A 26776-nucleotide genomic window follows, 5' to 3' on the forward strand; every position below is an offset into this window, starting at 1 on the left:
GATGGACCCATCACCGACTTCAAGATTCGGAAGACTAGAAAGGTAAAGATCCTAATATTTAAACATGAAGCAGCACAGCGACAAGCGTCTCAATGCAGCCTAACGAACAGGAAGCCGATGATTGTACCATCACCTAATTCCAAGAAGCCCATATACTTAAGATTTGGAACACTAAGATAGGCAAAGATCCTAGTATTGTAACATCAGGTAGTACACGGAATGAAAACTCAATACAGCCTAACGAACAGGGACCCGACGATGGAATCATTATCGACTTTATAAAGAGTCGAAAGACTAGGATAGGCAAAGAACCTAATACGATGACATCAGGCAGTGCAGTGACAGGAAAGTCAATGCAGTCTAAATAACAGGGAAAAGACGATGTGATCATCACCTACTCCCAAGATGCCCATTTACTGGAGGACCAATGATTGAGGTAATCCAGATAAACATCCACCGGAGCGAGACTGCTACACACGCTCTGATGGAGAAAATCATCAAGGGCAAGACTCATATTGCCTTAATTCAGGAGCCATGGACGACCCGGATCAAAGTTGCTGGACTAAACCATATCAACTACCAATTATTCTATGCTAACACTGGTACTCGGCCGAGGACTTGCGTTATTTGTCACAAAAATTTGAATTATATATCTTCCCCAGAGTTGTCAACTTCGGATGCAACAGTGGTGGGACAGGGAGACGGTGGAGCATACCTGGCATCACTTTATCTGCCTTTCGACTCTCCGACACCGCCACCCACGTCGGAGCTGCAACGACTGAGACAGGAAACGAGGTACATTTCGTGGGGTAGTACCAACACTAATAAGCGGGGCCAAGTCCTGGTAGAGTTCTTGAATACCTAATGACACTTAATATTGTAACACCGCTACCTTTCTTAATAGGATTAAGGAGGAGGTATTAGATCAATATGTTCGGAAAATCTAATCGATGAGGTTCAGTATTGGAAGGTCTCCATGGAGCATTCCTTCTCAGACCTTAGGTTTAGAATAGCACAGCCAGCGCCGAATCCGATTATCTTCCCCGCATGTCCTACACATGCTATCACTTACCGCACCGATTTTACAAAAGTGAGCTCGTAGTCCTATGTGTCCCGTTATGATACCAATAGCTATACTGACCTCCTTCTTACTTCCTTTCAGTAATAGCCTCGTCTTCTCCCGATCTGGTTTCCCCCACAGGATTTTCCGTCCTACCGACCGTTTCGCTGTTCCACAATGTTCTCTGAACTTGTTGTATGGTCCTAACGTTGCACCTTTTCTCCATAGCTGTCCACCAAACTACTGAGGTGTATGTAAGCATTGGTCTAGTCACGCTTCTGTAGAGCCAGTGGACTATCCTCGGCGCCATTTTGAGCCTACGGCCCGTCTACATAGTGCGCAACATCTGTGAGCTTTCTCAGTACGCTCCTGAATGTGACACTTCCAACTCAGTTTCCTGTCCAAGATCACACCTAAGTATTTGAACTTGTCAGATACCAAAATGGTTTAATTGAGGTAACGTGGTGCGTTAAATTGGCCCACCTTCGTCTTCCATGTGAACAGGCATATTTCAGACTTCTCCGGGTTAACATGAAGACCTCTGGGTCTAGCCAAGTCATATGCCATATGCAAGACCCTTTCGGCCCTTCCGCATAGCTCGTTCGGATCCTTACCTCCTCAGTCAGCTCCGTAATAGGTCATTTATGGGTGTCACCTATAGGAGTGGCGATAAAATACCGACCTGTGGCGTGCCTTGTGCTACTTTCTCCCTTATATTTATGCCATAGGACACACAATTTATCCACCTGTTCCTTAGCATATGGTTTATCCAGTCTCTTAGGACCCGGTACTGTTCTATGGATTGGATCAGTGTGTCGGTCCGCCCATTATTAAAAGCCCCCTCGATGTCAATGCATACCGCCAGGGTGTACGTTTTGGCATCAAAGGATTCTTCTATTTTATGCACAACCTCAGGGCAGTCTCCATAGACCTTCCCTTGACTAGGCATGCTGTTTGTATTTGGGCAGTTCGCTGGATGTCCTACTCTTTATCATGGTATCCACAATGCGTTCCATGGTTTTGAATAGAAAGGACGTAAGGCTTATGGATCTGTAGGCCTTTGGTGTCGTATAACTTGCCTTGCCGGGCATGGGTATAGTCTGCCTCTTTCTGTAGTAACGCTGGAAATATTCCATCAGGTCCGGGTGACTTAAATGGTTTGAAGCTCCTCAAGGATGCCTTCACCATAAATTCCGTAATTATAAACCTTCGATCAATGTCGTTATTCCAAGATTCCGGTGTCACCGTGAGTCCCGTCGTATCCTGTTGAAAAAGGGTTTTCATCAAAAGCCTCAATATGTCCTCCATTGTCTCTGCTCTCACTCCCATGTCGTCTACTAACGTTTCAGTCTGGACATGGTTTCTTAGAGAAATTTTTTTATCTTGGCGGCGTCATTAACGCCATCGACCTGTTCGTAGAAAAGCTTCCAGGAGGCACGTTTTGCCGCTCTGGTAATCTTATTGTATTCCTTGAGCCGTGTGTAATACACATCCCAATAAACTTCCACTTTTTTACAACGTGCGCTGTTTAAAAGTCTGAGGACCTCTTTCCCAATATTACGAATCTCCCCAGTCTTCCAGGGTTTTTCTTGGGCTGATTTCCTTTTCCGAAGAGGACAACTATCTTCGAAGGACTCCACCAGTGCAGTCGTAATCCTGTTGACATTTTCGTCAATGTCTTCTATGCTTGGACAATCTAAATTATCTTTCCCAACTCTTCTTCTGAGTAGCCTACCGAATTTTGTCCAGTTTGTTTTCAATTTATTCCGGAATATCGGATTCGGCGCTGGCTGTGCTATTTTAAACCTAATGTGGCGATGGTCAGAGAAAGGGTGTTCCATGGAGACTCTCCAATCCTTAACCTCATCGATTAGATTTTCCGAAATTATTGTCACATCATATGCCTCCTCCCTAATCCTATTAACAAAGGTAGCGTTGTTACCAATATTAAGTGTTATTAGGTCGTTAGTATTCAAGAACTCTTGCAGGGCTTGGCCCCGCTTATTAGTGTTGATACTACCCCACGAAATTTGGTTAGAGTTTGCATCGCACCCTATTAGTACCTCGTTTCCTGTCTTTTTTGCTTTCCTCACCAGCCGTTGCAGCTCCGACGTGGGTGGCGGTGTCGGAGAGTCGAAAGGCAGATAAAGTGATGCCAGGTATGTTCCACCGTCTCCCTGTCTCACCACTGTTGCATCCGACGTTGACAACTCTGAGGAAAGTATGTAATTCAAATTTCTATGACAAATAACGCAGGTCCTTGGCCGAGTATCAGTGTTAGCATAGAATAAATAGTAGTTGATATGGTTCAGTCTAGAAACTTTGTTCCAAGTCGTCAATGGCCCCGTCAGAGCGTGAGTAGCAGTCTCGCTCCGGTGGAGGTTTATCTGGATTACCTCAATCATTGGTCCTCCAGTAAATGGGCATCTTGAGAGTAGGGAATGATCTCATCGTCTACTCCCTGTTCTTTAGTTTGCAGTAGCTTTCCTGTCACTGCACTGTCTGAAGTCACTTTTTATAAAGTCGGTAATGTTTCCATCTTCGGGTCCCTGTGTGTTAGGCTGTATTGGGTTTCCATTCCCTGTGGCGGTGTCGGAGAGTCGAAAGGCAGATAAAGTGATGCCAGGTATGCTCCACCGTCTCCCTGTCCCACCACTGTTGCATCCGAAGTTGACAACTCTGGGGAAGATATATAATTCAAATTTTTGTGACAAATAACGTCCTCGGCCGAGTACCAGTGTTAGCATAGAATAATTGGTAGTTGATATGGTTTAGTCCAGCAACTTTGATCCGGGTCGTCCATAATTCCTGAATTAAGGCAATATGAGTCTTGCCCTTGATGATTTTCTCCATCGGAGCGTGTGTAGCAGTCTCGCTCCGGTGGATGTTTATCTGGATTACCTCAATCATTGGTCCTCCAGTAAATGGGCATCTTGGGAGTAGGTGATGATCACATCGTCTTTTCCCTGTTATTTAGACTGCATTGACTTTCCTGTCACTGCACTGCCTGATGTCATCGTATTAGGTTCTTTGCCTATCCTAGTCTTTCGACTCTTTATAAAGTCGATAATGTTTCCATCTTCGGGTCCCTGTGTGTTAGGCTGTATTGGGTTTCCATTCCCTGTACTGTCTGATGTTTCTGTGCTAGGATCTTTGCCAATCTTAGTCTTCCAAATCTTAAGTAAATGGGCTTCATGGGAGTATGTGATGGTACCATCATCGGCTCCCTGTTCGTTGGGTTGCATTGAGACTCCTGTCGCTACGCAGCCTAATGTTTCAATATTAGGATCTTTACCTATCCCAGTATTCCGAATATTGAGGTGGGTGATGGGTCTGTCGTCGGGTCCCTGTTTATTGGGCTGTGTTGGGTCTCTCGCCACTGCACTGCCTGATATTTTAGTATTAGGATCTTTGTTTATCCTAGTCTCTCCAATATTGAGAGAATCCGTGATTGTCTGGTTATCAGCCCCCTGTTCGTTGGGGGGTGTTGAGTCACCTGCCACTGCAAGGCCTGGTGTTGCCGGCGCCTTTGTGAGCTGGGGGATATCCATCTTTCTCACCAGGTCGAGCTTTGCGCCCTCCCAGGGAGCATGGATACCTCTGACGAGCTGTTTAATGGTATCAATACATTTCGCAGACGCAAAACGCTGCGCAAAGATGTCCCTCTATACTCGCAGCTCATCGTTTGTATGGGTGGACCCTCTACAGAGTTCCACACATGTTCGAAAATCCGATCGTAACCACATCCTCCACTTGGGACCGATGATCTGGTGGAATCCTACCGGATGCAATGTCGATATTAATGACTGCATAAGTCAGCTCATCTCTGTTGTGCTTCCTTGCCACTCTGGCGTAAAAGGGCTGCTCCTTACCATCCTCAGCGACCATCTTCCTCTTCCGTGATGGCTGTGGCATCCTTTTGGAAGTCACAGTCCTCCATGAAGACTTAGGGGACGTTCGCGGTTCCTTCGTTTCTGTTCCGATTCCATTGGGGGATGGCTGGCTTGGTTTTCCCAGAGTACTTGAAAACGGGGAACTTTTTTTCTTATTCAGCATTTCAGCAGTGTTATGCTCTTCGGGAGATCTGATTCTTTTTCCAGTTTCCGTAGAAGTGGTTGAAATGTCAGTTCTATCTCTTCCAGCATCCTGCACTTTCACACGATTGCGCTGTCGGTACATACTCTTCTGTCTCCTTCGTCGTACATCGGATCGCTTTCTCGGTTCGCTGGTGAGCTTAGCAAAGCCATCGCTTACTTCTGCCGTCATCCCGATGCCCTCATCTCTCGATTCGGCTGCGATGACTGTTTCATTGGCAACGTTGCGGTCTGAATCCGAGTCAGAAACACCACCTTTAATTAAAGGCTGGGAACGAACTGTTCGTCCCTCTGGTTTATCCGTCTCTTCCTCAGTAATTATTCTGACTAATTATGCGCTTAAAGCATTTCCCTCGACTACAGGTGCCAAGGCACCAACACCTTTAGGAGGGGAGGACAATCTTATTTCTCGATTCGGCTGCGATGACTGTTTCATTGATACCGTTGCTGTCTGAATCCGAATCAGAAACACCACCTTTAATTAAAGGCTGGGAACGAACTGTTCATCCCTCTGGTTTATCCGTCTATTCCTCATTAATTATGCGCTTGAAGCATTACCCTCGACTACAGGTGCCAAGGCACCCACACCTATAGGAGGGGAGGACAACACGCTACGGTCTGACGCCACCACCGCAGATGTTGAATCTTTGGAGTCCATTTCTAGCCTACTCCAAAAGGCTTTAAAATTTTTCGTAACAGGTAGTATCTATTCCGTGACACGGAAATATTTTTTTTTCTTTGAGGAGCAAAATAAAAGCACGTCCGCTCCACGCAACGGCTACAATGATTATGTTTTGTTTTTATTTTCCAAAAGACGTTTTTTTTTATCTGTAATTATGGTTTTACGTGTTAAATATGGTTTAAATTTGTACATGACCTGATATAGCTGCCATATAAACCTATCTGGGCTCTTGACTTCTTAAGCCTCTAGAAGACGAAATTCTTATCCAATTTGGTTGAAATATTGTACAACGGCTTCTCCCATGACCTTCAATGTACGTGTCCAATATGGTCTGAATCGATTAATAGTCCGATACAGCTCCCATATAAACCCATCTCCCGGTTATGCTTCTTAAGCCCCAACAAGGCGCAATTCTTATCCGACTGGACTGAAATATTACCCAATGACTTCTAAATATTATGGTCCTCAACATTCAATTCATTGATGATCCGAATCGGAATATAACTCGATATAATAATATTTCCTGACATGGCAATTATTCTCCTGATTTGTTGGCTTTAAATTCGCTTTTTGTCCCTGTAAGGAGTTTACGATTAACTGATTTATTTAGTATAACATTTCTTTGCTGCAATTATGTCTGCAATGGACTACTAACACGCTCATTTTTAAATTTAAACCGAATTGATTTAAATTTTCAAAAAGCATCGAAGCCAAGTATAGATTTTAGTACAACTAAAGAAGTATTTAAATCAAGTATATATTTCGCTTTTCCCTAACATAATTGTTGTAAATATTTTTTTTATTTTTGAATTTTAATCTTAGTCTGTACGGATATGATTAACTATAATAAACTATAATAAATAAACAAAGAAATTATTATCCATTATTCTTTGTTTGCCTAAAACGAGATACCGCGCAAAGAACTCGTCAAATGGGATCCATGGTGGAGGGTATAAAGATTCGGCCCGGCCGAACTTACACCGCTCTAACTTCTTTGCTTTGCGTTTTTGCTAAAAAATTCTCGCTCGGAAGCAAAATACCATGTGACTGGTGTTGACATTTGCTTCGCATTGTTGACAATTGTTACGATACACATGAACCCATTTTCGTATGGGAATGCTTACGTTTTTGTTCGGTTGGTCGTTCCATAAATTCTTTGTTTAAAATGAGATACACAAACCGACATCAGTTTTTTTTGTTTGCAGACCGAACGAACGCCTGCTTTCGTCGCCAACATAGGCAATAAGACTAGTCATTGTCCCAGAACGCACATTAACTCATTGTAAGACTGCATAAGGAGAGGGGAATGCTTAGATTGAGCTATACGCCGTATTTTTTGTTGGGTTAGAGTTGAGTATAAACGTAATGCAAACCCATTTTTGGTTTAAATTTTGTTGTCCACTGGTATTCCTTTTTTCCACGGCTGAATACCGAGAAACCAATTGGCGTGGGATAGTTAATCGACTGTCATCAGTATACTCCGATGTTTCTGCGGAATTTCCTAGGTCTCCTCCAGTTTGTGACGATGCAAGCTGATATCGGGGCCGATACAAACTAATTGCCCTCGGGGATCAACGCTCAATTGAAATGTATCGTTACGCCCTAGAAGGGATTGGTGAGATCCGGCCAGGCGCAGCACTAGATTTAGTCAGAAAGGAAGATATTTATTTATTTATTCCACTATATTTTATAAATTAATTCATAAAATATAAAAACATAAACCGCAGGGTTTCTAGACCATATTGCGATTATTACTATTAAAAATTAAATCTGATTTGGTGATTTGAATGTTGTGTTTTCGAAGGCTTTCTAAAATTTTGAGCAGACTGTTGGGATGAGAGGGGTCTACGAGAGTTGACATCGGCTAATTACGTCTGGAGGCAGGACATTCCACAAGAATGTGCGAAATACTCAGTTCCTGATTGCAGTTATTACATTAAATGATAGTGGAATTATCATAGTAATGTTGTGTGTAAAAAACAGTTTTCCCAACTCTTATGCGGTCTAGTATTATGCATTGGTTGCGTGTGTATTTATCATGATATGAAGCTCCTTTACAGTTGATATTGTGTGAGGATAAAAAACAATTCGAATTCTCCCAATTTCTTAGTAGATTATCATACCGGAGTTGTTTATATGGATTTGATGTTGTACTTGAAAGACATAGTGTTTCCATAAAAAGGAGCATTTTTACTGCGTCCTAAGCAGCTTTATCCGCAGCTTCATTTCCAGTTATATTAATATGTGATGGCACCCAAAGTACAAGCACTGGCTTAGTTAAGTTACTTTTAAGAATAAGTCTCATTTTTATAGTGCGATATCGCCTCAACCGCGCTTAGTTTATCAGAATATATCACAGATTTTAGTTTACTATATGATATGTGTTCCATAGCAGCATAAATAGAAGACAATTCAGCACAGAAAATTCCAACAAGCGGTGGTAATAGACTCTGTTTAATAAGACTATCATAGTCTTGCTCCGACGTGGATTGTTCTAAACTGTATGTTGCAACACCCCCTTGGTAGGACCTGTCGGTAAAGAGAACAGTCATTATTTTGATCATTATTTTGAAAACAGAGCTGGTTGTTTGCCGCTTGTCCCATTTAGCAAGACTTGTGTCAACGCGGACAAGATGAGTAAGATAATTGTTCAGCCTAATAGATCAGATCATTGTGTCCCACTTAGCAAGACTTGTGTCAACGCGGACAAGATGAGTAAGATAATTGTTCAGCCTAATAGATCAGATCATTGTAGACTAACTTTTTTGGCATACAGATATTTAGAAGCTTTAGAAGACAGATTATATGGCCTATAACGCTTAATTCTCATTAACCACATACTAGAATAGTAGACTTGTAGCTGTCCAGTAGCAGCTATTATGCAACATATAATTTGTTCATATTTGTTTTCGAAGTCCATCCGTATATGGTAATACCAAGTAGAATTGACTTATTTGCTAATGATCGCCATATTTCTATTGCAGTATCAGTATTCGGCCCTTATTTCTTTGAGCATATAAGCCTCTGGAGGTTATTAATTTTGGTCAATTTGGCCGTAATATGTTTGACGTGATCGTTTCATAATAAGAAAATTCGAGAAAATTATTCCAAGAAAGCGAAATTTAACCTTCTATACTGTAATTGTTCACAGAAATTAAATTGGTATCGCCGGTTCTTCGCCAACACACATGCAATTTCTGTTTTCTGGTATTATAACACAATGCTCGGAGACCCAGATTTGAATGCTACTGCTAAGGAGATCTATATTTGTTTGCACTTTCGTGGAGGATCCAGATTCCACAGCAAATATGTTGTCTGCATAAATGCCTACATAGTCAATACCACGAATATTCTCTGTGGACTTAGCTAAGGCTGATCGTGACCAGAGACATGCAGTATTCGTACTAAACTCCGGCTGTCTCGTAGACCTTAACAAGTCTGAAGCTCACCATGGCAAGGTCTAACGAATCTTGTGAGGATGAACTCCTGGTGGAATCAGAAGACGAGGCTAACACAACAGTGGTGAAAGTTCTGAATCCTGACTATGGTCCGGTTTCTACGGACAAATCTATCCAGGCAATAAGGGGTGAGCTGCTTATTGAATATATTATAAGTTGCAATCTGGCGATTTGTAATAAAGGGGATAAACCGAGCTTTATTACCAGGAATAGACCAATCCCATGGCAGCCGGTTGTACGTACCGGATTGACCCGATGAAGTCCTTCATCGACAAGGGCTGCCGCCTCAGTGTGGAACACACTGCCACAACAACAACAACCAGGAACAGACAGGAGGTCCCAGATTCTACCTTTGTGTCGAAAGATCTAAGCGGAAGGACGTGCGACTAGGAGGTGTTGGATGCCACAGCTTCTCTGATCATCGGTATATTAGATTCAGCCTTTTGGAAAATACTGTAGAAGTCCCTTGACTAAACAGAAGAAATGCGGATTGGGATGAATTTCGGCACACATCCTGCACGACTATCCCTTCTAGACCAGAAAAGGAGGTAGAAACTGCGGAGGATGCAGACATAATGGTCAAACGGATCACGAAGGCCCTGAATGACTCGCTTGTGTCCTAGTGCCAAGCCAAGGGACAAACAGCGACTACCATTGTGGACTCCAGAACCGGTTGGTCTAAGGGACTGCATAAAACTCTTCAACAGAGCGAAAGCCACAAGGGCACCACACGATTGGGACGTCTATTAGGCTGAGCTAAGATGGTACAAGGGCGAGCTGAGAAAGGCTCTGAGGCCTCTAGGCTAAGGAAGATCCTATCCACGCGACCTATTCACCCTGGGATATATTCAGAAGTTAGAGAACGCATGGACAATGTCTAGTGAGGAAGCACTAGAACTACTCGTTGACATATATTTCCCGGGACACTCCAATTGTGTCTTAGCCGAAAATCCTTTGGGCGATAAAATGTTTCGACTCCTTTAAGTCGCCAGGACCTGATGATGTATCACCGGTTGAACTACAAACTGTCTTATAGACTGGTTCCTTGGCTTAGGCAGATATACTCTGCTTGTATCGGCATGTCATATAAAACTGTGGAATAGAGGTACACTGAAGTAATTTTCATTCCGAAAGCAGGAAAACCTTACCACACGAAAACAAAAGATTTTCGTCCTATTAGTCTGTCATCCTTTATGCTGAAGACTCTTGAGAGGTTGATAGAAACATATCATAGGGCAAAGATCCCTGGAGATCGCCTATCGCGGCAGCAGCATATATATAGTAAAGGCAATTCCACTTAAAAAGCTATATAGGGGTTCTCTCGCTGTCAAGAAATATACAATGGTAGCATTTCTTCACATTGAAGGTACTTTCAATAAGGTAAAGCCGACGGCAATCATGAAGGAATTGGAATTTCTAGGCATCAATTCTTCCGTTGCTTAGGTTAGGTTGAAAAGAGGTTACAGATTTTAATCTGTCCCTTGTTAATTGTTTTCTATACCACTCCCCTAAGTTGGTGTCATGTCGAATTCCCACTTAAGTATCGGTATCTGTTAACTGCAAAAGCCGGGCAAAGACATAGGAAATACTCCAACACCTCATCTTCTTCCCCATATGCCCTACATATGTTATCACTTGCGGCACCGATTTAAGATAAGTGAGCTCGTAGTCTTATGTGTCCCGTTATTAAACCAAAAGCTATACCGACCTCCTTCTTACTTCCTTTCAGTAATAGTCTCGCCCTCTCACGATCCGGATCACCCCATAGGATTTTCGCTGTCCTACCGACCTTTCGCTTTTCCACAGTGTTACATGCTTCGTCGCCCACTCCCTTAAATCGCACTGCGTCGAGTTCTCTTCCTTTCGCTGCTAAATTGGCTGCCCTTTCAATCCCCGTTACTCAATTATGGCCCGGCACCCAAACGATGCGGATTGTGCTATCCTCCGCGAAGGTGTTAATCTCTTTCTTACACTGCAAGACTGTTCTTGACCTTACCGTCCTGGTTGCTTTTGGCCTTATGGCCATTTTACTCGACGTCCTCGCGTTAGTACGACACCACCTCTCTCTCAGTCCCTGGGTTCTCAATGTAGATCCCTAGGCCCACTATGTCCCCTAGCTTTGGTATGAGCTGCTCCTATCCTCAATTCTCCTATTACTTTAAGTCTCATAGCCGCAGTGGCTGCCTCACATTTAATCTGTAAGTCAATGGATCGGATATCTAGAATAGTCTCCTCCTCAGTCAGCATCCGTAATAGGTCATTTATGGTGGTCACCCATAGGAGTGGCGATAAAATGCACACCTGTGGCGTGCCTTGTGCCACTTTTTCCCTTATATTTATGTCATGGGACCCGAAATTTATCCACTTGTTCTTTAGCATGTGGTTTATCCAGTCTTTTAGGACCCGGTACTGGTCTAAGGATTGGATCAATGTGTCGGTCCGCAAATTATTAAACGTCCCCTTAATGTAAATGCAAACCGACAATTTGTACGTCTCGGCATTAAAGGATTCTTCTATTTTATGCACAATCTCGTGTTGGGCATTCTCCAACGACCTTCCCTTGACATAGTCATGCCGTTTGAATTTAAGCAGTTCGCTGGATGTCCTACTCTTTATCATGGTATCCACAATGCGTTCCATGGTTTTGAGTAGAAAGGACGTAACGCTTTTGAGCCTGAAGGCTTTTGGTGTCGCATAACTTGTCTTGCCGGGCTTGCGTACACCACCCAAGCTTCTGGCAGGCTTTCGGAGTATATGCAAATCCTAGGCACGCTGTGAAAATATTGGCCAGATGAAGCGCCAGATAGTCTGCCTCTTTCTGTAGTAACGCCGGATATATTCCATCAGGTTCGGGTGGCTTAAATCAAAAGCCTCAACTTGTTCTCCGTTGTTTCTGTTCTCACTCTCACGTCGTCTACTATAGTTTCAGTTTGGACATGGGGTTTAGAGAGAGACTTTTTCATCTTGGCGGCGTCACTATTGCTATCGACCTGGTCACAGAATAGTTAGTATTCAGCCCCTCTTATTAATTTTGGTACTACCGCACGAAATATGGTGAGAGTTCGCATCGTACCCTATTAGTACCTCATTTCCTGTCCGTTTTGCTTTCCTCACCAACCGTTTCAGCTCCGACGTGAGTAGCGAAAGGCAGATAAAGTGATGCCGGATATGCTCCTCCGTCTTCCTATCTCATCACTGTTGCAACCGACGTTGACAACTCTGGGGAAAATACATAATTTAAATTTTTTTGACAAGTAATGCAGGTCCTCGGCCGAGTAACAGTGTTAGCAAAGAAAAATTGGTAGTTGATATGGTTCAGTCCAGAAACTTTGTTCCGGGTCGTCCATGGCTCCTGAATTAAGGCAATATGAATCTTGCCCTTGCTGATTTTCTCCATCACAGCGTGGGTAGCTGTCTCGCTCCGTTGGAGGTTTATCTGGATGATATCAATCATTAGTCCTCTATTAGATGGGATTCTTGGGAGTGGGTGATGGTCTCATCGTCTGTTCCCTGTTCCTGATGCTACATTGAGTTTCCCGTCACTGCACTGCTTGCTGTTTTAATATTAGAAACTTTGCACACCCTTGTCTTCCGAATCTTAACATTAGCATCTTTACCCATCCTAGTCTTCCTAATACCGAGAAAGTCGTTGATGGTTCCGTCGTCGGGTCCCTGTTCGTGTCCCGCCACTGCACCGCCTGATGGCTCAATATGAGGATATTTGCCTATCCTAGTCTTCCCAATCTTGAAAAAGACTGCCTTGCTCCCGTAGTACCCCTTTAGTCTTAACCAAACATGTCACGGAGACTTGATGAATGCCAACCACAAGGAGAGTTCCTTCCTGCTTCTCCTCCCTGTGGAAAACCTGCCTTTTCTCCAAGTCCAAACTTTGGTTTTGCTTGTTTAAGACTTCCATCATGCGTTCCGTCACGATTTTGCCGACCACATACTTGATGAAGACCTCGCCTTTGTGAGCTGTGGGATGTCCATCATTTTTTTTTAACATGGTATCAGCTGTGCATCGTAAGAGGGCAGCTCTTTAACTTTCTCAGCGACCATCCTGCTTTTGCGTGATGGCTGTGTCATTCTTCAGCATTTTAGCAGTGTTATGCTCTTCGAGAGATCTGATTCTCTTTCCAGCTTCCGTAGAAGTGCCTGGAATGTCAGTTCTATCGCCCGATTGCGCTGCCGGTACGCACTCCTTTGTCTCCTTCGTCGTGCCCCGGATCATTTTCCCGGTTCGCTTGTGAGCTTAGAAAAGCCATCGCTCACTTCACTTCTGCCATCATCCCGCTGCCCTGATCTCTCGATTCGGCTGCGATGACTGTTTCATTGACGTTGTCGCTGTTGGAAACACCATCTTTACTTAAAGGCTGGGGACGAACGTTTCATAACTCTGGTTTATCCGTCTCTTCCTCATTAATTAGTCTTACGACCAGCGTGATACAGTTTATTAATAACTTACTTACTAAAAGATGCATTACGGAAGGCTTGGGATCTGTGGATCTAAACAGATGGGTCAGCAGCAGAACACCTCAAGAAGGTGTACTGTCTCCTATCCTCTAGCCATTAACAATATATTATTGTCTTTGGAAGAAAAAGGTGTAAAAGTGGTCGGTTTTTTGTGGTTTTCCCAATACTCTAAGAGACATACATTCAGGAAGCTTTACGTACAACAGCGAAGTGGGCTGCCGAAAGTGGTCTAGGTATAAATCCGTGCAAGACAGAAGTAGTTCTCTTCAGCAGGAGAAACAATTTGCCTACAGTGATACTTTTCTCCTTGGGAGGAGAGAATGTTCCATTTACATATACTGCAGTTGTCAGTCCTATAATGCTGTATTTTGTTGTGGTCTGGTAGACGGCGCTTCAAAATCTACCTACTATTCAATACTCAACCGTCCTCGTCCAGCCGCACCGAGGACGACACCTTCTGATGCACTGAATTTAATGCTAAAGGGTGATTTTTTTGAGGTTAGGATTTTCATGCATTAGTATTTGACAGATCACGTGGGATTTCAGACATGGTGTCAAAGAGAAAGATGCTCAGTATGCTTTGACATTTCATCATGAATAGACTTACTAACGAGCAACGCTTGCAAATCATTTTCAGTGAATGGGCCCTAGAAAAGTTGGCAGAAAATCCGCTTTTTTATCGACAAATTTTGTTCAGCGATGAGGCTCATTTCTGGTTGAATGGCTACGTAAATAAGCAAAATTGCCGCATTTGGAGTGAAGAGCAACCAGAAGCCGTTCAAGAACTGCCCATGCATCCCGAAAAATGCACTGTTTGGTGTGGTTTGTACGCTGGTGGAATCATTGGACCGTATTTTTTCAAAGATGCTGTTGGACGCAACGTTACGGTGAATGAACACATTTCGAACCGAACACTGATTTTGGTAATAAAATTCAATGATTTGCAAGCGTTGCTCGTTAGTAAGTCTATTCATGATGAAATGTCAAAGCATACTGAGCATCTTTCTCTTTGACACCATGTCTGAAATCCCACGTGATCTGTCAAATACTAATGCATGAAAATCCTAACCTCAAAAAAATCACCCTTTACATCTAATGCCTCTGGACACTGTGACTAGACAAATTGCAGCGATCACCGCCGTGAGGCTAAGAGAGCTATCTCTTTGGTCGTGTGGCGGGATACTGGAAGCTGTGGGTATGCCTCTAGCGACCTGTAACTTAATTTTTCAGGAACAGGCAAAGAGGGGGCTGTGAGCATTCCAAAACTATATGGCCTAATCTTGACTTGAAGAGGTCTACCGCTTTGCTATCATTAGCTAGAACAGACGTCTCAGTCATTGTGTCCGTCATGGCAGGTCACTGTCTAATCGACAGACTGAAGGTTGCCAAAAACGACTTTTACAGAATCTGTGAAGACATCGAAGAAGTAAAGACTATAAAATACCTTCTGTGTGTGTGTCCCTCACTAGCAGTCAAACGGAGTTCCACTTTAGATTCTCATTTTTTTGAGAACCTGTCTGATTTAGCGGATGTGAACATTCGCAAGTTGTTGGGCTTTTTAAAGCGGTCTGGATGGTTCAACGGTAAGAACTTGAATGCATATTCCTTCTGAGTCTGATGAAAGACTGCCACTTAAACCTAACCTAGCCATGGCTTAATGCTAACATTAGAAATTTAATTTCATTAATTTAACTAGATTTAACTACTGAGCTCACTTATGTAAAATCGTTGCGGCAAGTGATAGCATGTGTAGGGCATGCGCTATGTACTACCTGGGCCGTCAGATTTAATAATGTCGGCCACAATGCTACACACAAAACTTCGACCTTTGGTTTGCCAGGCAGTGCGTAGTTTTCACTTTCAACATTTTTAGCCATTTCAAACAAAGAAATCAGAACAACTAACCAGTATTTGTTGTTATTTGAAGTGCACATGTTAGGTTTAAGTTTTTAATAAACTTTCTTACGGTAGAGTTGATGCCTAGAAACTCCAACTCCTTGATTGACGTCGGTTTTACATTATTGAAAGCACCTTCAATGTCAAGAAATGCTACCATTGTATACTCCTTGAAAGCGAGAGAACCCTCTATGTAGCCGGGATCTTTGCCCTAAGATGTGTTTCTATTAACCTCTCAAGAGTCTGGACGAAATCTTTTGTCTTCGTGTGGTAGGGTTTTCCTGCTTTCCGAATGAAAATTACCTTCGCCCACCCACAGGTATATATGACATTCTGATACAAGCAGAGTATATCTCCCTAATCCAGGGAACCAGTCTATCAGACACAGCGTATAACTCAATCGGTGTAACATCATCAGGGCCTGGCGACTTGAAGGAGTCGAAACTTTTTATCGCCCAAAGGATTTTCGGCTCAGACACAATTTCCCTAATAGCCTCCGACGAAAGCATACCAGTGACAACCTCTTCTGGCGACACATTGTCCGGGAAAAATGTATCAACGAGTAGTTCTTGTGTTTCCTCACTAGACATTGTCCATACATTCTCGGACTTCTGGATATACCCCACCGTAGTAAGTTTCGAGGACAGAATCTTCCTTAGCCTAGATGCCTCAGATGTATCCTTCACAGAGCTGCAGAATTCTACCCATTTGATTTGTTCTGAGCCTTTCTAAGCTCGCCCTTTTATTTTTTTAGCTCAGCCTGATAGATGTCCCAATCGTGTAGTGCTATTGTGGCCTTTCCTCTGTTGAAAATTTTCTGAAGTCTTTCCTTAGACCAACCAGCTTTGGGGTCCACCATGGTGGTCGCTGTTTGCTCCTTGGCTTGGCACTAGGGCATGCTGACGCAAGCGAGTCATTCAGGGACTTCGTGATCCGCTTGACCACTATGTCTATATCCTCCGTAGTCTCCACTTCCTCTAGTCTAGAAGGGATAGTAGTGCATAATTTGTGCCGAAATTTATCCCAATCCGCCTTTCTCCTGTTTAGCCGAGGGACCACTACTTCAGTTTTTTCTCCAAGGCTAAAACCAATATAACGATGATCAGAGAAGCTGTGGTCATCCAACACTTTCCAGTCGCATATTCTTCCACTTATATCTTCCGATACAAAGGTAATATCTACTACCTCCTGCCTGTTCCTGGTAATAAAGGTCGGTTTATCCCCTTTATTACAAATCGCCAGATTGCAACTCATAATATATTCAATAAGCAGCTCACCCCTTTCGTTGACATCCGAACTTCCCCATATCTGATGAAGTGCATTAGCATCACTTCCTACAATGAGGCTTTTCTTTCCTACAGAAGCAGCTTCAACCAGCGCCTTAAGGTTTGAAGGCGGCATCTCTGAATCGTGTGCTATATATAAGGAAGCAACGGGAGAAGAAAAACATTTAGACTACCCTTTGCAAGAATACAGGCTCTGTGTCTCCCATTCCCCCTACCCTTGAGAGGTTTAAATTCCGGAATTCTTAGTCCACAAACCATTGGCGGAAATCAACCTTCTCCAAAGACACGAATAATTCAACTAGCGCAATTCAAATATCCAAAGTTTAGTTCATCGATTGCCTGTAGATGGCACTGTACAGTACAATTTATGCACCAAGTCTGAACCTAATTTAGTCAGTTTCTCTATGACATAGTATTTCGTCGGTCCCCAACTGCTACATTTTAGAGAAGTTCGGCTGTATTTCGGAGTGTTAGAAACGAAATGGCGAGATTAGTTTACCCACATTCTATGGCGTGGGTATAAAAAACCAGCATTTTTAAGTGCTCGGAGTTGAACAATTTTCTCGGAATTGCGTCGAAATTGCTCTATCCCGCAGCCCTGGTCGCTACACCGGATAGATTTCATTTAGATCGTGATCACCGACATTTTTTATTTTTGCAAAATAAAGTTATTTCCGTTACTACACTCATATACATACATATATTTTTTCCAGATAATACGCGCGTTTCCCAAAAATGTAAAGAGTATAAAAAGGAAGAAGATGCAAATGAATTCCAAATTGTTGAAAAATTCGATTTAAAGGACAAACTGGAGGATGCAAGCTTTGAGACAAAGAAGGATTCTAATTTTGACCTTATTCCTGCACCTGAGACTTCATCGTCTAATGTAATGAAAAGAAACTATTCTGATATTGATGAGGAAGATTGCGACGATGCAGAAGATATAAAAAAGAAAAGAAGGAAGGATTTAGACACGGGTAAAGACACCAAAACAGTCAATTCGACTTTACGTTTTCCAAATCGGTTGGATAAAAATTTTAAACAAATAAATAGCACGAAAACATCTTTGGTAATGAGCAAAACAACCAACGTGTGTGAAAAAGAAGATGGGTTTAAGTCCAAGCCTCAAGACGCAGACATAGATGATGAAGATTCAAAGAACGACTCTTTGTGCAGTGGCGGTCTTAAGGTTCCTCCATTGAAGATTGTTATTCCTCAACAAAATTGTACTATTGATGCAGAAGGCGGAGGATCGAGAGCGGGTAAACTAAATACTACAAGAAACGCTGCTTTGCCATATGTAGTGAGTTCTAATACAGAATCCAGCGACAGAGATTTGTCAGTACCAAATACCAGCCCTCATGATAGTCCAATAAAAATAAATCATACGTGTTTAACAGATGATAAAAGTTGTAAACTGTTAAACGAGGAGAAAAATCTACGAGTGCTGAGAAGTGCTCACAGAGTTGGTCTGACGACTAATGATAGAAATTCTAACAATTCCTCTCCGCAAATCTCTAGCAACTCTCCATCGCCAGCCTCATCATCTGCTAATGATCCAGTGGAGGGCAAAATGGCATATGTAAATAGTAGTGGGAGTCCTCCTCATCAAAACATTTCTTATGAGCCCGATGGTATATCAAATATTCCAAGCCCGTCTACTTCATCGACTTCATCATCGAAAGATGTTTTAACTAACAACGTGGAGCTACATCCTAGAAAACGGAAAATAAGAGCAAAGACGGAGGAAGTAAAATCAACAACTGGAAGCTCAGATATTGTGTTATGCTCAGATTCGCATCCTCACGATTTACCTTTTACTAATTGTTTTCAAATGTATATGAACATAAGAAAACAAGTAGAAAAAAAGTGGAGAAACGTACTACCCGTCAAACCAAGGGCACCACAGGGATTTAATGAGTATTTATCTAATACAAGAAATTACCTTTTACAATCGAATCAAAATATACCGGTTTCTAATTTGCCAAAAACAATTTCTACTCAAATGAAGGATATATATCTTATTCAAGAAAGAGATCGTGTGGAACTACACCGCCGCCATCTTGTGGAGAAGGAAAAACTGTGTTTAAACGTAGAACAAGAAATAATTAGAATCCACTCCAAAGCAGCAAGAAATATGGCTTGCCAGTCGTTGTCATTTTCTGTGTGTTCATATATGAAAGATGATGAAGTTTACAATATTTTATCGAATGAACAAGAGGATAAAGAAAGAAACGCACGGTCCAGGTTCAATGGACGTTTACTTCTAAGTTGGCTTCAAGACGTTGATGATAAATGGGAAAAAATAAAGGTAAATAAACACCCAGTTTCGTATTTCAAATTACAATACAGCAATTTTTTTTACTACAACGATCTATGTATAAAGCGGAGGCCAACGGTAGCATGTCTGCATATTACGCTGAACGCCTGTTCGAATTCTGTCGGGAACATAAGAAAAAAAAAATGTATTGGGTGGTTATTAGCCCCTCCTAATGCTGGCGAAATTTGGGAGTCATTATTAAATCATAGAAAAACTTCTCAAAGTGATGTCCATACATTAGTTGGACAAGAATAGTTAGAGTTAACATAGAGCTTTAAAATTTTGCACAGAGTAATATTTGAGTGTAAAATAGAATAAGTGAAATGTGGTCCAAATCGGTCTTTAACCTGATATAGCTCCCAAATAAAGCGATCTCCCGACTTAATTTATTGAGGCTCCAGAGGACGCATTTATTCTCCGTTTTTGCGCAAAGACTTCTGATATGGCTCTCACGAACTCCGCTATGTATGGCCTAATTCGGTGTATAACCTCAGAGCTTTATCAGGTTAAACGATAAACCAGTCTTTTGATTGCAGTTTTTAAGTTGTGTTGTGTTTTCAGTTTTACTCATTTCCGGCGTTTATATAAAGTTGTGGATTTTGCGTATTAGGAAGTATATAGTATAATTTTCTGGCGAACATCTTTGGAGAATATTTTGATATGCTAGAAAAAAGGGTTTTCTTTTTTACTTGAGTTGTGTTTTTTTTTTCTCCGATCTAATCACAATGAGAATTATGTTAAGAGGAAGGATATGATTATTGAAAAGTTACTGAAAAGAAATTGTCTGATCAACAGATCCTTGGGCACAGACATAGCAGCAATTGGTATACGTTCCTTCCGTTCCGGTCCATCGCTTTTGCTCCCGGCTATGCAGCTCATTTTTGTGATACCTAAACAACATTCTATGCAATTCGCAAGTCAATCAGCCCTATTCTGAATAGAAATTCCCTGGGAGTTTATTCCCTACTCCATTTTCCCCTATTCTGAATAACAATTTATTGGGAGTTTTTTCCCTAATCCCCTTTCCCTTATTCTAAACAAACTTCGAAAAAGGGAAATCTCTCCCAGGGAAAAAAGTAGCTATTCTGAATCGATATAAAAGGGAGAATGAGGCGATAAAACTTGGGAAAAATTCCCCCAAACAAATGAAAGGGGGCTAGGATAAAAAATTGTGATTTATTTTTATTTTTGTTTTTTTTTTTTTATTACTTACGAACAATTTAAATTATATGAAAATTAATTTTCAAATATGTCTTGTACCCACCATAAAAGTTTTTCAATTTCATTGGCACTCCGTTCCGAGTCAGATACTTAATGGAGGTCCCTTATCATTGAGTTTAAAGTAGAATCGGGCGGCACTCGATGATGTGCAAGAAGTCTTCTGCCTGTTCCTTAATGGAATGTTAGTGGACAATTATTGAAAGATACTTGGCACCGCAGTTTGCAGCATTTACTCCACAGGAGTAAGAATAAATCCATAAGTCCATAACGTCGATTAGATCTTTAAGTTGTAGTTCCATAAAAGTAGGCCTTTAGATAAAACGTCGTATTAGGTAGACCACCACAGCATTCATACGATTCAGCCACCTTAACTCCTTTTGACAAAGGAAAACGCCAACATGCAGGATGTGTGCCCCGCATGCAACCAGGGACAACACGCCACAAATAATCGGTCTACCAGACCACTCTGGAAGCATATAATTTAGCCAACGATTGTTGGATGAAGACGGAAAGGTGTTATCACAACACAGAAATATGGTGACAAGTTGTAGGCCATAATTGCGCATTTTTCATATACAAAAATTAAAGCAAACATTACAAAGGCAACACTAAACATGTTTGTAAACTTTTTTTGCCACCGTTATAACTTATTTTTGCTTATTTTTCCATTTTATGTTCTTTTTTCCAAAAAATAACCATCAAATGTTTAGCTAAAATAAAACAGCTGTTTTCGAGAATTCGAAATTCCCTCTCCCAAACATTTCCTCTCCCCATTCAATCAGAATAGGAGGATTTTATTCGAGGGAGAAAATTATTCCTTGGGAGTTTAATCCCAGGGAATTTTCAAAATTGAGCTGAATATGTCATTCATGAAATTTAATTTCCAAATCTATTTTTAACATCATTATTCTCTATTATTTGACAATTACATTGATTGCCATGCGTGCAATTCAATCGATCACATGTATTTGATACTTATCAAATTTTCTTGTCAATTATGCCTTCTTTAGGATCTATATGTAACTTAAATATATACACAAGGGTGATGACTTTTTCCTAAAAATTGTTTCCTGTTGCACTAATAACGTTTATTCCATTTAAATATTATAAAGTCATACACAAACCACTTGAAATTATATATATTTTTTTTTTAAATCATACAATTTCGAAACGGAAAAATGTGTCAAATCTTACTACTTTCACGAAAAGTAACATAACCTATAAACAAAATGAGATACTTATCGTAAAAATAGGTTAATATGCCTGGTTAATGTGGTATTATAAAGGCGTTTTCGCAATAAACACAATTCAAACACAACATACTAACGCACGGCCCTTGAGCCATCACACCTAATATGGTTGAAAAGTCTTCTAAACAAAGACGAAATGCATCCCATAGTGGTTGGTGTGTGTTGCGAATTTTGGCTTTCCTTTCCATTTGCAAAGGAAATCTCCGATCATTGAGTTCACCCTGATAGGCAAAAAACTTGAAAATGAAAAAATTCGGCAGAGCTCGCCGGGATTGGAACCTGGGCACAGGGAGCAACAGCGAGAGCAGTTGCCGTTGTCAAGCGTTCGAAGCCATCAATACAATTTCCAACAGATGCACAGAATCATCTGCTCCACGGAAGTAGTGTAATTGTCGCATACAAAAATCTGTCAATACACGAAAACACATGGATTGGGAAAAGTAGAGCTAATAGACAGGGTTGTCGAGCGTGGTTAATGTGGTATTTGTATCCTAGAAGCGTTTTCGCAATAAATACGATTCAAATAAACATACCAACTTACGGCCCTTGAATCCATCACACCTAATATGGTTGAGAAGTCTTTAAACCAAAGACGAGACGCGTCCCATAGTGGTTGTTGTTATTGTTATAGCAGTTTGTTGTGTTCTATCATTCGTCTGCTTGATTCTGTTGAGTTTCCAGATCCAGGAAATTTGCTACTTAGATGGGGTGGGTCCAGAGGGATCTGGGTCTGAGTCGAGGGAGTCTGGCTGGGCAGTTAAACAGGTGACGTAAATCGTGCGGTCCCTGGTTACAATCGTGACATACATCTTGCACGTCGGAATTAATCCTTGCTCTGTAAGAGTTGAGGCGGTGGGTATCTATCCACAAGATGATGACTTAGATGGTCTCTGCGATAACAGCCCAAACGGTATTGCTTAGACAGCATGTAGTCATGTCTTCGCACTGGTAGGATCTTTGTCTCCTGATGGAGGTGGTCCTCATGAGAACTGAGGAGACAGCCCTCGCAGTTCGGAGGGCGGCATCATATACAAGATCGTATAATCGTCCGCATATGATACGATCTCTATGCCGTCTGGAGGGGGTGGAATAGAGGTAGGTAGAGGTTAAACAGTGCCGGAGATATCACCCGCCTTGGGGGGATATCTGCGCCTTGTCATCACATAGTAGTTTGGCATGGTTGACCGTGCCAATGCTTTCGATAGGTCTAGTTTCACGAGGATCGTCCTATCACATGGCCTGGGCTGATTGAAGCCACGGCAAATGTGTGCGATGATGTCATGTAAAGCAGTTGTTGTGATATGCAGTTTTCTAAATCTATGTTGATGTTCGATGAATTCTCCAAAGAGGTTTGGGAGGAGTAGTGCCTCAAGCGTCGTGTCCACCGGTGAGAGAAATGGTCTGTACGACTCCACCTTACTCGGGTCCTTTCCAGACTTCAGTAGCATGATCAATCAGTCAGATTGAGGACATTTGTAATATATTCGACTCCACTTAGATCCAGATTCTTCAACACCAGTGTAGAGATTCTATCGGGGCCCAAAGCCTTGGCGCAAGGATTACTTTTGTAACTTCGTCCACGGTAAATTGTGTTGGCTGTCCATCGGCTCGGAGACCACGAATACGACGAATGGCTCTACTTCTAGCCTTGTCACTCTCGGGATAATTGGCGGTAACCAGGCGCATTTATTCGGTTCATTCGCAGTTACGTAGTTAGTGAGGCCCGTGCAACGAATCACATCACGCTCGCTTGCGAGTACTTCGGGTCAATCCCATGGTAGCCAGTTGTACGCACCGGATTGAACCGATGGAACCCTCATCGGCAGTACTGCACTGCCACTTCAGTGTACTTGTTCGTCTTTTTCGTCATGGGAGAGGCACATCCCGGAGGGCCTTCTTCCCACCTCGGATCCTGGTTTTGTTTGGTTTACCAGAACCGCCTCCATCATCGGTCGGTGTCGGTGAGGTGTAGCCGGTACCGGAGTGGGTACATTTCCGATCTTGCTCTGGCCTCACTTCACTACGGGAGTATAGTTATACTGGATATGTCGCAATGTGCTGTGCGAACATAGCCAGCAGTGGGTCACAGCGTCGTCGTCGTCGGACTATGTGACCCCCTCGACCTCTCCCTACGGAAATTTACGCAACGGCAGCATCCTATCCCGAATATTGCCAGGCCAGTGCCGGGAAGTGTATCGTTCTTGCAGTTAAACTGCAACGGACTGCGTAGCAAGATCGATGAGATCGTGGACTTTATGAGTCGGAAGAGCATATTGGTCGCAGCGATCCAGGAGACAAAGCTGACCAACACCTGCAGCTTGCACAGTTGTCACGGATACAATGTGCTACTTAAGGTTCGCTCAAGGAATGGAGGTGGGGGATTGGCCTTCGTGATAGATCATTCCGTGCAATAAACACCCATTTCGCCTGCGCCTGGTGCTAGTGACCTCTACATGGAGTGCATGGGGATAGCAGTCAGGTCCGGTACTGCCGAGATAGAGCTATACAACGTGTACATTCCGCCAATTGGTAGCTGTGTCCCGATTAATGGCCAAGCTTACAACCCCGACATAAGTAGGTTACTATCTGGTCATAATCGTCTGGTTCTAGGGGATTTTAATGCGCATCACACTTCATGGCACCCTCCCCTAGCTAACGACCAGCGTGGCATAGCTTTGGCGGAAAAGATTGAAGGCCCCACTAGGATTACGAGGAGGTGCAGCAGCTCGCCAGAAATTTCCATTGCATCCCCTGATCTCCTGAGTGACGTATCCCGGCAAGCCGTCATCCGATTGGATCGGCTTCAGAGAGTATACCAATCGCCTTTTCAGTGAACTGACACCCCCCTCTAATGTGCAAGTGTCCGAGAGGAAATTCCGAAACATCATTAACGCAGCAGCCGCTCGCTTCGGTCGAATACCCCAAGTGCGGCCCAATATCCTGCCGCAGGCAGTGGTAATCGCAGACGAGCGTGGTGGGATTCGTTGTATGAACCCTACTAACCCCAGAATCAGCGTGCTGAATCTGGAAATAAACAGGGTAGTCAACGAACATAAGCGGAATTTGTGGCTGGAACACTTGGAGCAATGTAACTTAGGCATCGGTTTAGGCAAACTGTGGTCTACTGTTAAGTCACTCTCGAACCCCGGTAGACGGGATGACAGAACCTCAGTCACTTTTTGCGAAATAACCGTGACTGATCCGAAGAGATGCGCTAGGTTGTTAAACCGTCAATTTATTGTGCATCCTGAGAGAGACAGGGCAAGGAGAAGGGCCATTTGCCGTATTCGTGGTCTCCGAGCCGATGAACAGCCATCACAATTTACCGTGGGCGAAGCTACGAATGTCATCCGTGGCGCCAAATCATCTAAGGCGTTGGGCCCCGAAGGAATCTCTACATTGATGTTCAATAATCTGGATTCACCAGGAGTTGAGTACCTTACCACTGTCCTCAACCTGTCTTTGAACACTCTTATAGTTGCTGATGTCTTGAAAATGGGCAAGAGTGATCCCGCTACTGAAGCCTGGAAAACACCCGAGTTTGAGGGAGTCGTACAGACCGATCTCCCTTCTCTCACCAGTGGCAAAGACGCTTGAGGTATTACTCCTCCCGAGCCTCCTAGAAGAATTTCCATTCGCCGAGCATCAACATGGATTTCGAAGACTGCACAGCACAACAACAGCTTTGCATGCCATCACCGCACATATTTGCCGTGACTTTAATCAGCCCAGGCCATGTGATAGGACGGTCCTCGTGGCACGGCATTCGACACAGTCAGCCATGCCAAATTATTTGTGGTCATCGCCAACACGTCCCTCCAGCCAGGCCTGAAACGATGTGTTGCGAATTATCTGTATGGTCGCCAGTCATTTGTGGAATTTAGGGATAAGAAGTCGAAGCACCGTAGAGTGAAACAGGGAGTTCCCGAAGGTGGTATGATACCTCCGGCACTGTTTAACCCCTACCTATCCTCCATATTCCACCTCCTCCAGACGGCATAGAGATCGTATCATATGCGGACGATTGTACGATCATGGCATCAGGCCCCCCACCCATTGATGACATCCGCGATAGGTTGAACGTCTACCTCAACGAACTTTCCTCATATTTCGCTGCAAGAAATATGAAGATATCCGCCACCAAATCTTCAGCCACATTGTTCACTACAAATACGCGTGAAGTGAATACTGAGCTGACTGTGATGGTCGATGAAGAAATGATTCCGACTTTCAAGTATCCCAAAATACTTGGTGTCACATTTGACAGCTCTTACACATTCTCCCCACATGCCACAGCAATCTGCAATAAAGTCAAAAGTAGAAACAAGGTCCTCAAGTCACTTGCTGATAGCACTTGGGGTGCAGACAAAGAAACCTTGTTGACCACGTGCAAAGCAATTGGCCGGTCTGTGGTAAGTTATGCAGCGCCAGTGTGGTCTCGTCAACTTTGTGATACGCAGTGGAATAATATTCAGATCTGTCAGAATGCCGCCCTCCGAATTGCGACGGGCTGTCTCCTCAGTTCTCATGTGGACCACCTCCATCAGGAGACAAAGATCCTACCAGTTCGAAGACATAACTACATGCTGTCTAAGCAATACCTTTTGGGCTGTTATCGCAGAGACCATCCAAATCATCATCTTGTGGATAGATATCCACCGCCCAGAAGCCTTAAGGTAGATCTATATGATCTAGAGCGTGAGGTTCAGCGCTATAAGAGAGAACCTTTAGATCAAGCGACATATCATGCAGGTCTAGAAAACATTCATGCACATGCGTTAATTGTAGTCCTTGGAGAACGGCCGCCACCCATTGCACCTGAAGAAATCGACCTCCCCCGGCAAACCAGAGTAGTTCTGGCAGATACAGCCGCCTAAACTCCTACAGAGCAAGGATTGATGCCGACGTGCAGGATGTATGTCCCGATTATAACCAGGGACCGCACGATACACGTCACCTGTTTAACTGCCCGGGCAGACCCACTCGACTCAGACCCAGATCCCTGTGGACGCACCCCATCTTAGTTCCTGGGTCTT

General features: G+C 43.0%; 1 protein-coding gene across 1 annotated transcript in view; it reads left to right on the plus strand.

Moving 5' to 3' along the window:
• Nucleotides 1-26776, plus strand: part of LOC106088933 (uncharacterized) — an 80909-nt gene that overhangs the window by 16998 nt on the left and 37135 nt on the right. Inside the window, exon 2 of the mRNA XM_013254648.2 lies at nt 17663-19260. Within this exon, the coding sequence (XP_013110102.2) occupies nt 17663-19260 (1598 nt within the window). The remainder of the gene's footprint in view (nt 1-17662; nt 19261-26776) is intronic.

The sequence above is a fragment of the Stomoxys calcitrans genome, chromosome 1 (assembly GCF_963082655.1).
Source record: "Stomoxys calcitrans chromosome 1, idStoCalc2.1, whole genome shotgun sequence".
NCBI classification, from domain to species: domain Eukaryota; kingdom Metazoa; phylum Arthropoda; class Insecta; order Diptera; family Muscidae; genus Stomoxys; species Stomoxys calcitrans.